The following is an 11,722-nucleotide window of genomic DNA, read 5'->3' as shown; positions in this document are numbered from 1 at the left end:
TATGTCCGGAACTTTGGGGGTTGGGGTGGCCCGAGTCCAGAGGTGCCGATATTTGGAGTGCCGGAAGATCCGGGGGTCCAGGTGGGGAGGGAGGCCGATGTCTTGGCCTTTGCCTCCCTGATAACCCGGAGACGGATTTTGTTGAACTGGCAGGACTCGGAGCCACCAAAGGCAGGTATGTGGTACCTGGCAGAATTCCTGCACTTGGAGAAGGACAAGTTTGCCTTGCGGGGGTTCACCCGGAGGTGTTCCCATGTTTATTGATTTCTTTAAGGTGAAGTAAGTTGTCAGTGGATGGGGGTGGTGGTTTTGAGGTTTGTTTCTGATTTCATTGCTGTTTTGCGTGTATGTGGAGAGGGGGGGGGGGGGGGGGGAGGGGAGATGAGGGGCACCATTAAGGAGATTTTCATTGATGTATTTAAAGACAACTGGCTGTTGGCATAGGAGGTTGGAACATCAATGATAAATCAGCAAAGACATGTATTTCTCCATTCAGATTTTGTATCTTGCAAAAAGTGACATTAAAAAATTACATCAAGTCACACAACAAAATAGTGCGAATGCTGGAAATCTGGAACGAAAGTAGGGTGGAAACTGAAAATCCAAAATAAAAAGCAGTAAATATTGAAAATGTGCAGCAGTTCAAGCATCATTTATTGTGAGAGGAGTAAAGTTAATGTTTGAGATTGATGACCTTTCATCAGAACATTGATGTAGTTCAGGTCTCTTATGCCACAAAATGACTGTAGTGATATGCAAGGGAAATTCTGCATGCTTTCAGACTTTGGCATCTCGTTTGAAATTAAAGATATAATCTTTTTTAAAAGAGGGACTTTGCATAATACAGTTCAGAAGAATTGACCATTTTTAGAGATGAAACGGTCAATCATGTCAAATGTTCTTTCAGGTTGATCATATGGCAATATGTGTCCTCCACCTCGTATAATTACCTTGAATAGAAAATATAAAATGCACTTTAATAAACTTAAATACAGCAAAATAGAAATTACAACTTGTTGCTAACATTCATACTGAATCTCTCCTGGATTTAATTTGAGTGCACTTGATGCACACCACAAACCAATGCTGTCTGAAGTTGGCCTGATTGTACATTGGTTATGGATTTTATTGACGGCAACATTCCCTGCCCTGAAGCTTGAAGAATAAAATTTAATTTGTTGGCAAGATGTTTTCTAAAGTAGGGATCACAGAATTTTTAAGAACAAAATTGCCTCTCCTTTCTTTTCATTTTATAAAGGTTTTATTTCTTTTCCTATCAGTTCACTGAGGGAGTCTGAGTTGCTGGGGCATGTTGTAGTCTGGAGCTATGGACAGTAATGGCAGAGGATCAACTTTCTTTCCAACACATGGATGACCAAGAATATCTCCCAATCTTACCACTTCCATGTGCAAGGATTTGCAGGTTGATACACAGTCTGTTTGGCCACGTTATAAACACACCTTCCTTGGCCAGCAAGTCCTGGGAAGGGTCTCAAAGTGTGCCATGCAGTATTTCTCATTTGATGAATTTCAGGTCTCTTCTTATGCCAAGAAGATGACTCAGACAATATTGCAAGGGCTATTCTGTATGATTCATCATCCAATTTTTCTCCCTCGCTGTGGGATAAAAGAGAAGGGACTAGTCCCTGTTCAGAACCTCCTAGTGGAAAAATGCAAGCATAGCAAGTCAGGAAATGCAGCTGCAAATCCAAACCCCTTGGGCGGGATTCTCTCAGCCCAGCCGGGCCGGAGAATCGCTGGGACAGGCGCAAATCGCACAATGTCGGCCCACGCGGGTCCGCCGATTCTCTGGAGAGCGGAGAATCGGTGCCATTGGCGCCGGCCGGGGGCCACTGTACGCGGCCCCCTGGCGATTCCTGGCCCAGGATAGGCCGAGCAGCCACGCAAAAAAATGCAAGTCCTGCCGGCGCTGTTCACACCCGGCGGGACCTCGGCGTGAATGCATCCGGCAGCGGCCTTTTGGTGGTTGGAGGGGGGGGGGGGTCCGACCTCGGGGGGGCCTCCGCTGTGGCCTGGCCCGCGATCGGGGCCTACCGATCGGCGGGCCGGCCTCTTGGGCTGGGGGCCTCTTTTGTTCCACACCGGCCCCTGTAGCCCTTCGCCATGTTGCGTCGGGGCCGGCGTGGAGAAGGGAGCCAACACGCATGCGCGACAATCGCGCTGGTCCCACTGCGCATGCGCGCGTTGGCACCGGTCCCACTGCCGTGCGCAGACCTGCGGCACCCATTTGATGCAGGGATCGGCAGCTGGAGCGGCGTGGGTCGCTCCAGTGCCGTTCTTGCCCCCTGTAAGGGTCAGAATCGCTGCTCCTGAGGCCATGTTGACGCTGTCGAGAAACACGACACTGTTTACGACGGCGTCAACACTTAGCCCCAGGATCAGAGAGTCCCGCCCACGATTCTGGACCAGGATTTTGCTGTCGCTGTATTAAGCTAGATTCAAAAATGCTAGTATAGAGTAGGGCATCAATGAGACTTCAAAAATTTCACATTAAAAGGTCCGGATTTAAGGAAGCTGATTTTGAAACAATGGCGATTCATCTAAAGTTGGTTTAGAATTAGGGAAGCGCTGGTATTTTTAAAAGCTTGAAATTAAGCAATGCACCATGCAAAATTCAAAATTTCTTTAATCTTAATAAATTTAATGAAACAATTGGAAAAAGGTAGAATACTAATTCCCAACTTTCTGCTGCATGTGTGGAGAGAGAAACAAATTTAACTGCCAGAATTTTACCAGCCATTCAGAGATGGGGTGAGTAGCAGAAGGGCTGAAAAAAATCGTGATGGAAGAAATAGGAAGAGAATGGCGAGAAGCATCTTACTGACGACAGCACACCTCCCCCCGCAGTAAGGGGAGGGAGACTACCAGGAACATTGTGGCAGCCTCGCAGGGTCTTCTTGGGGATGTTGGGGGGGGGGGGGCGATTGCTGGGGCTGCTCTCATTTAACAGTGGGCATTGGCCCACAGCTGAGAGTAGCATTGGTTGGCCACACAGCTCTGTCGCCATCACTAGAGGGCTCAATTACCAGGGGCTTCCTGCTCGGCCCAGTAAAATTAAAATAAATGGTCTCTGGCCTTTCATGGGTACCTTCTCGTTCTCCTTGCTGCCAAGGCTGTTGAGCTGCCGGCCCTTTGATTGGGCAGGCAGTTAAGCGAGGTAGGCTGCCATCTTTAATGGGACGGCTGCTTAACTGGCTGCTGCTAGTGAATGGGTATGTTTATTTGTGCTGCAACACTAGCGGTAGCACTTCCTGCACACGTGCAATGTCAGAATGTTAGTTGGCTGAACTGAAAGGAATAAGCTGGCTTGACACAATCTAACAAAGTTTAAGTTACTCATTGGTAAGTCTGTGTAGTCCTTAGCAAATTGCAAGTTCTTGTATCATGTTGCTTATAATTTAGCAACTGCATTTCTGCAAAACTTGCTTCTGGTAGTTCACGAAATGATGAAGATATATAATTAGGAAATTCAGTAAATGAAATTCCCAAAGTTTAACATGCTGAGGGTGAAAGTAGCATAACAATGTATTTTGCTCATCTAATACTCATATATTTTGTTCATGTTCATGGTCAGATTTATTATGGCAAGTTAATTGGTGTTCTGTGTGCGGGCTTTAATCCCTCTGTAGATGCAGTTGTTTCTCTTTCAAAGCCTTTGGGTGCTTTTTTAGGTTCAGATTGTAGTGGGAGTGAGGCATGAAGTATCAGTTCGCTTTCTAGGCCTGTTTTATTGCCAGTTCCTGAATAAAGCATCTTAAATCAAGCAAAAGTACATCCTATCGCCAACCAGAAAGGCATCATGAACAACTTTACATGGGCTGACAGCTCCACTGTGGGCTGAGTGCACATACATGGCGACAGAATCTGCTACAAAAAGGAAGGAAACTGGATGGATCATGCAGCATCAGCCTGGACATCGGAAACAACAATAGCCCATTGATCCTGCAAAGTTTTCCTACTAACATTAGTAGCTTGTTCCAAAATTAGGAGAGCATGACACAGTTATGCTTACAAAATCATACCTTACAGACAATGTCCCTGTACAGATGAGTGTGGTTAGTTGGCCCCTGAGAACAACGCTCACACCTGTTCTCTTCCCCAGGGAAGACTCCTTTCATCCTCACCTTCGTCAGGTGATCCCTGTGCACCACCTTGAATTGGATCAGACTAACCCGAGCACATGAAGATGTGGAGTTGATCCTATGAAGGACCTCGCTCCATACCTCATCATCCAGGAGGGGACCCAATTCACACCCACCCCCCATTTCCCGATTACCTCATTCACCAGAGCCATCGCCGCTGATAGGATCTGGCCGTATATGGACAAAATAATCCCACCACCAGACCCGGCCAAAGACAAAATCCTCTTCAACAGGGAAGAGGATGGTGCCAAGAGGAAAGAGAGAAAAGCCTTGCTCGGAAAATCACGAATCTGAAAGTATCTGAACTGATTGGAACCAGGGAGTTGAAATTTCTCCAATAGCTCCTTAAAGCTGGCAAACCTTCCCTCCACGAACAGGTCCCTAAACCTCTCCAAACCCTTCCTAACATGACCTAAACATCAAATCCAAATCCGCTGGCAAAAAAAAGTGATTATTGCGGGGGTGCCGGCAAAGTCATGGAGCTAAGTTTAAAGTGCTGTCTGAACTGTTTCCACGTCCACACTACTACCGGATTCAAGGAAATTCTTGCTGGAGAGAATGGCAGCGATGGAGTTACTAATGCACCAAGGCAAGACCCCTTAAAGGAACTCGCCTCCATTTGCCCCCATACAGAACCCTAATTACTGAACTACCCCAGTTTCTTCCGAGTATCGGCTACCCAATAGTAAAATAATAAATTGAGTAAAGCCAATTGCCATGTTAAGTGAATAGATTTCTAACTGATTGAGCAAAACTGGGCGTTCAACGGGCACTGTGGGTCATCAACAGTTGCAGAACTGCATTCAACCACAATCTGCAACCTCATGGCCCATTATACCACCCACTTTACCATTACCATCAATCCTGGTTCAATGAAGAGCATGCCAGGTGTAGCACCAGGAATACCTAAATATGGGGTGGCAACCTGGTGATGCTACAACGGGACTACTTGCATTCCAAACAGTGAAAGCAGCAAGTGATAGAACTAAGCGATCCCACAACTTAAGGATCAATTATACGCTCTGCAGTACTGCTACATCCCGTCTTGAATGGTGGTGGACAATTTTGCAACTAACAGGAGGTTCCATAAATATCCCTTTTTTCAATGATGGTGCTGGAGCATTTGCAACAATCTTCAGCAAGGAATGCCAAGTGGATGATCCATCTCAACTTCCTCCAGCAGTCCTCAGCATTGCAAATGCCAGTCTTCAGCCAATTCAATTCACTCCATTTGATATCATGAAACGGCTGATGGCACTGGATACTGCAAAGCAATGGGCCCTGACAATATTTTGGCAATAGTATTGCAGATTTTTGCTCCAGAATTTGCAGCACCTTAGCTAAGCTGTTCCTGTGCAACTACAACACTGGCATCTACCTAGCAATGTGGGAAATTGCCCAGGTATGTTCTGCACACAAAAAGCAGGACAAATTCAACCCGGCCAATTATCAGTCTACTCTCGATCATCAGCAAAGTGATGGAAGATGTCATTGAAAATGCTACCAAGCAGCACTTACTCAGCAATAACCTGCTCACTGATGCTTAGTTTGGGTTTCATCAGAGCCACTCATCTCCTGATCTTATTACAGCATTAGTCCATCCAAACATGAATAAAAGAGCTGAACTCAAGAGGTGAGAGTGACTGCTCTTGACCTCAAAGCAACATTTGTCAGAATGTGCATAAGGAGCTGAGCAAATCTGGAGTCAACTTAAGCAGTTCCTTAAGTTAGTGTGCATCTTTTAACCATCTTCATCAATGACTTTCCCTCCCACGTAAGGGGCGCGATTCTCCACTCCGACGCCGAAGTGGCCGCGCCGTCGTGAACGCCGTCGAGGTTCGCGACGGCGCGGAACGGCCCCGGTCCCGACCGATTCAGGCCCTGACAATGGGCCAGGATCGGGGCCACGTCATCTACACGCGCCAGACCTTGTCGCCCGCGTAAAAGCGGCGCCGCATAGATGACGCGGCCGGCGCCGCATAACGGGCGTCATCCGCGCATGCGCGGGTTGGCCGGCGCCAACCTGCGCATGCGTGGTAGCCGTCCTCCCTAAGTCCGCCCCGCAAGAAGATGGGGGACGGATCTTGCGGGGCCGCGGAAGGAAGGAGGTCCTCCTTCAGAGAGGATGGCCCGACGATCGGTGGGCACCGATCGCGGGCCACCCCACATTTCAGGTAAAGCCCGGTGCAGGATCCCCCCTCCACAGGCCGCCCCCCCAGCGTTCACGCATCGCCCACGACTGCAGCGACCAGGTGTGGACGGCGCTGGGGGGAACCCGCCATTTTGGCCTGGCCGCTCGGCCCATCTGGGCCTCAGAGTAGCGAGGGTGCTGGAGAATCGCCATTTTGGGTGTCTCCGGCGATTCTCCGGCCTGCGAAACTCGACAGGGCCGTTCCCACCGCTTGGGAGAATCGCGGGAGGGCGTCGGACCGGTGTCCCCGGATATTTTGGCAGCCCAGGCGATTCTCCCAACTGGCGTGGGAGTGGAGAATCGCGCCCAAGGTCAGAAATGTGGATGTTTGCTGCAGATTGCACAATGTTCAGCATCATTTGAGACTTCTCAGATATTGAAGTTGTCCGTGCAAGTGAGAATGGATGTTATTTTAAAAAATATTTGGGGAAATATTGTGTTATTCTGTGAAGAAGGCTACTGTGAAGAAGGCTATTCTGTGAAGAAGGGTCTGTGTGTGTGTGTGTGTAAATCATTTAATTAAGCTGGGGAAAGGTTACTAGAGATAGATTATCTGGGAGGCTTAAGACATGTCAGTAGAGAGATGTTAGGTTTGTGCATTTGTAATGAGATATTGAGCAAAATTCCCTGGGCTGGATTCTCTGTTTTTGGGACTATGTCCCCACGTTTTTGGGACTATGTCCCCACGCCATCGTAAAAACTGTGGCCTTTCATGATAGAAAAACTGGCGTGAAAGGGCCATATATTCATAGCCCTGCAGGGGGCTAGCCGCGAACCATCGAAGCCTTTGCTGCAGATACGGGCCCCCGCACTTCCGGGTCAGAGGCCACGCACGCGCATGACGGCGGACTCCAGCGGCTGCGCCGTGCTCCATGGCGGACTCGGACCGCGGAGCTGGACCTCCCAAATAGTGTCCCCGATCGGCCGCGCACCCGACCCGGACCGCCCGCCCAAAGTTAGCCCAGTGCCGTATAACGGCCCCACTGCCCTCCGATCGGCCCGCCCCCGACCATGGCGGCTGCGGACTGAGTCCACAGCCACCTCGCTAGTATCCCGACCAGCAGGACCATGTTAGATCCACGTCGCCGTGAATTCGGCCGGTCGGGGCGGAGAATGGCGGGGCGGGCCACCAGGAATGGCCGCAGGTAGGGGATACGCGGCGGGATGTACTCTCCGACGTACTCTTAATGCGCCGAAATGGATTCTCTGGCCTGGCGCGGCCGCGATTACGGCGTTGGGCTGCAGAGAATCCAGCCCCCTGCTTGGGCGTCTAACCGCTGGATTCTCCATTGGGGAGACTATGGGTGGGATTCTCCGCCAGCGACGCTGGAATCGCGAAACGCGAAAGGGCAGAGATTTGCGCATGAGCCAAAAATCGTAGCCGGTATTGGGCGCCCGACGGAATGTCCTGCTCCAGTGCCTCGACAGTGGCGTCAATTCATTCTACTCAACTCGTACAGTAAACACCGTTGGCATATCATTAACGGACCGACCCGGTATTCTCCGGGGCCCCCACAATGTTCCGTCTCTGCCAGGAGAAATTACCGATGGGGAGGTTCACATCTGGTCTTAAAAACTGGAAATAGGCACTGTGGCTGCTGAGGTAGAGAGAGCAGGTAAAGCATGTTCCCAGTGGTAAGACCGTGGGCTGCCGGTCCAGTAAATGGCAAGGTCAAGGGGAGTAGCAGGGGTGGCCAGGTAATGGGCTGTGGTGTTGGGGTGACCCCCCTAGGACCAGGGTGGCCAGGCATGGACCGTCATTGCTGCAGCCTGCAAGGGAACCACCTTGCTGCGCACCCCACTGATTGCCCATCCTGGCTCGTGGTTGCACAGTGTGACACCTGCCATATGGTGCCCCATATGGTCGAAATCCACCTTCACCCCACAACCGGGCGCCATCTGCTGGCAGGGCATCACATAGCCCACCAAGGGGGACGTCCACAGTAGCCCTTACAGGAGGGCGACGGACGGGGGCCGCAGAGTATACCTCAGGCATGTGTAGTGCCAGCCACTGATACCCCTGCCAGGGACCAGTGCTGGAACCAGAGGCCTTTGCGGTGCCGGGGCCAAGGGTGCTGTGCGGAGGGCAGAGTGTCAGTGGGAATGGCCAGGAGTGTGTGTGGGGAGGTGGAGGACATGCGGGGTCAGGGGCTGCAGTGCAGTCCGGGGCCACCTTGTAGCCTGTTGGACCTGATTGGGCACGCACCATGCTAATATGTCTGCCTTTCACCCTGCAGCCAATGGACTTCGGAATCCAATCAGGAATGGTGGTCTTCATCCTTGTCACTGCAGCCCTGGGGGAAGGACTTGAGTTTCAAAGAGATGTGAGAGAACAATGGAACCGGAGATGGGGGGAGGGGAGGTATTTTAGAATTACCGTGGCAGGCTTAGGGGTTGGCTGTGTGAGGTAGACCTGCTGGCAGCAAGGTGGCACAGTGGTTAGCACTGCTGCTTCACAGTGCCAGGGACTTGTGTTCGATTCCGACCTTGGGTACCTGTGTGGAGTTTGCATTTTCTCCCCCTGTCTGCATGGGTTTCCTCCGGGTGCTCCGGTTTCCTTCCATATTCCAAAGATGTACAGGTTAGATGGTTTGGTCATGATCAATTGCCCTTTTGTATCCCAAAGGAGGTTATGGGGATCAGGGGGAGGGGGGAGGGGGAAGTGGGCCTAGGTAGAGTGCTCTTTCAAAGGACCAGTGTGAACTCGATGGGCCGAACTAGGGATGAGCATTAAATGCTGGCCTAGCCAGCGATACCCACATGCCTTGAAAGAATATAAAAGAGATTTGCCTGAAATCAGTTATGGGCTAAATGGTAGAATATACTACCAAAGAAATGGTATTAGGGCACTCAGAAAAGTATACTTTGATTAGGCAATATCAACATAGTCTTATGAAAAAGAAATCATGGCTGGTCCAACACCCCGAATATGACCTCCCGAGGGCCCGGGTCCAGTTTCACGTGCACCACTTTAGAGATTACCCTAAAAACCTCCTTCCAGTAATCCTCCAGCTTTGGACAGGACCAAAACATATGAACGTAATTCGCGGGCTATTAGATCTATTAGTTCTTTGATGATTAGTTCTTTGATCTATTAGTTCTTTGATGATTTAACTATAAGGGTAGATATGGGGAGACCAGACAAAGATTGACAGATTTTTAAAAACTAAGGGAACCAAGTGAAGTCGTGTTAGGGCTGGAAAGTGGAGTTAGAAGATCAGCCATGATATTATTGAATGGTGGAGCAGACTGGAGGGTCATATGGCCTACTCCTGACCCTATCTCTTCTGTTCTTACATATACATCATCACATTAAAAGCAATTGTGGCTCCAGCACGTCTCGTTTCTTCCCAGAGGAATTCATTGTATTCTGGAGATTTTTTCTGGTTCTGCTTTTATACCTAGTGCATAGTTTTCAACTATTTGATATTAGATCGATGTGGAAGTAAAGACCAACTTTATATTTCATAGGAAAAACTGCCTACAATATTATGTGATAATCCTACATGAATATAGTAATAAAAACCATTCAGTACAGCAGTGAAAATTGTCTCAATTAAGGAAAATACAAAATCACAACTGAAAATCAAACTGCATTATCAACAAAAGTTTGAGAGAAAAGCTAGTATATAATCTAAACCAGATGAAGACAATTCCTATTCTGTGTTGAATATATTTTAAGTTTTGACCCTTTCTGTACATTAATTGTGAAAACAAATATACAATAAAGCAGAACTTGTGTCTAATGAATGCAATAGTAATTTTTAAATCTTGCCTTGCTCCTTGCAAAATGAGAGTCATAGCAAGAGGCCTTATTTTAAATTTGAAGGAGTTTTATATTTCCTCTGGACTACTGATTAGATTAGTTTATACAAGTTGGAGTGCCAACAGCTTGTCTGCAGGAGATAGCTACAGTTCCGTGTCTGGACATTTCCTTAGCAGTTGATCTCTTTCCACACAACATGTATTCAGGGTGACATAGAAAGCCCCACTCAAATAAACTATTAACTTATCAAAACTTTTTCCTTCTTTTCGCACAATATTATAGGATTGCATAAAAGTGGACACATTGGATTGGATTGGATTTGTTTATTGTCATGTGTACCGAGGTACAGTGAAAAGTATTTTTCTGCGAGCAGCTCAACAGATCATTAAGTACATGGAAAGAAAAGGGAAGAAAAGAAAATACATAATAGGGCAACACAACATATACAATGTAACTACATAAGCACCGGCATCGGATGAAGCATACATGGTGTAGTGTTAATGAGGTCAGTCCATAAGAGGGTCATTTAGGAGTCTGGTGACTGTGGGGAAGAAGCTGTTTTTGAGTCTGTTTGTGCGTGTTCTCAGACTTCTGTATCTCCTGCCCGATGCGAGAAGTTGGAAGATTGAGTAAGCCGGGTGGGAGGGATCTTTGATTATGCTGCCCGCTTTCCCCAGGCAGCGGGAGGTGTAGATGGAGTCAATGGATGGGAGGCAGGTTCGTGTGATGGACTGGGCGGTGTTCACGACTCTCTGAACAGTAAAATAATTTTTAAAAACATTATTTGGACTATGGCCCACTCAAAGAGATGACCTTTTGCAGAAAGGGTTTTCAGGAACCACAAGACATGATACTTAACAGCTGTTTGCATAATACAGAAAAAAAATCTTATTTAATGCTTAAGACCAACATCGAATCTGCTCCGCCACCGCTGGGAGGGATCAAAGCAAAGTGGGAGGAAGAGTTGGGAGAGGGTATGGAGGAGGGGTTCTGGTGTGAGGTGCTCCGGAGAGCGAACGCCTTCACCTCGTGCGTGAGGTTGGGGCTGATACAGCTGAAGGTGGTGTACAGAGCTCACCTCACAAGGGCGAGGATAAGCCGGCTCTTTGAGGGGGTAGAAGATGTGTATGAACGTTGCCAGCAGGGGCCAGCGAATCACGTTCATATGTTTTGGTCCTGTCCTAAGCTGGAGGATTACTGGAAGGAGGTTTTTCGGGTAATCTCTAGAGTGGTGCACGTGAAACTGGACCCGGGCCCTCGGGAGGCCATATTCGGGGTGTCGGACCAGCCAGGGTTGGAAGCGGGCGCGAGGCAGATGTTGTAGCCTTCGCCTTGTTGATCGCCTGAAGGCAGGTCCTGTTGGGATGGATTCAACCTCTCCACCCTGTGCCCTGGCCTGGCGGTGGACCTGCTGGAATTCTTGACTCTTGAGAAGGTCAAATTTGAACTGAGGGGAAGGATGGAGGGGTTCTACAATTCATGGGCATTATTCATTATGCACTGTCGAGAATTGGATTACATCGAACATTGGGGGTGGGGGGAAGAGTTGGCGTAGGGGGACTGTCTGTGTTAATTGGTGTCTATGGGTGATTCCTAATTCCT

The 11,722-nt window shown here is 48.7% G+C and overlaps 1 protein-coding gene across 3 annotated transcripts in view; it reads right to left on the bottom strand.

The window, feature by feature from the left end:
• Window positions 1–636: 636 nt before the first annotated feature.
• cpvl (carboxypeptidase vitellogenic like) overlaps window positions 637–11,722 on the bottom strand; it is a 172,763-nt gene continuing 161,677 nt past the window's right edge. The window contains exon 13 of one of the 3 annotated variants that reach the window (XM_072509390.1): window positions 637–950. In XM_072509390.1, the coding sequence (XP_072365491.1) occupies window positions 849–950 (102 nt within the window). In that variant the 3' untranslated portion in view covers window positions 637–848. Of the gene's footprint in view, window positions 951–10,454; window positions 10,873–11,722 lie in introns of those variants that run through there. The other 2 variants (XM_072509389.1, XM_072509388.1) reach the window with 2 other exon arrangements.

The sequence above is a fragment of the Scyliorhinus torazame genome, chromosome 6, assembly GCF_047496885.1.
Source record: "Scyliorhinus torazame isolate Kashiwa2021f chromosome 6, sScyTor2.1, whole genome shotgun sequence".
NCBI lineage: Eukaryota > Metazoa > Chordata > Chondrichthyes > Carcharhiniformes > Scyliorhinidae > Scyliorhinus > Scyliorhinus torazame.
This window is presented reverse-complemented; position numbering and strand designations above follow the sequence as displayed.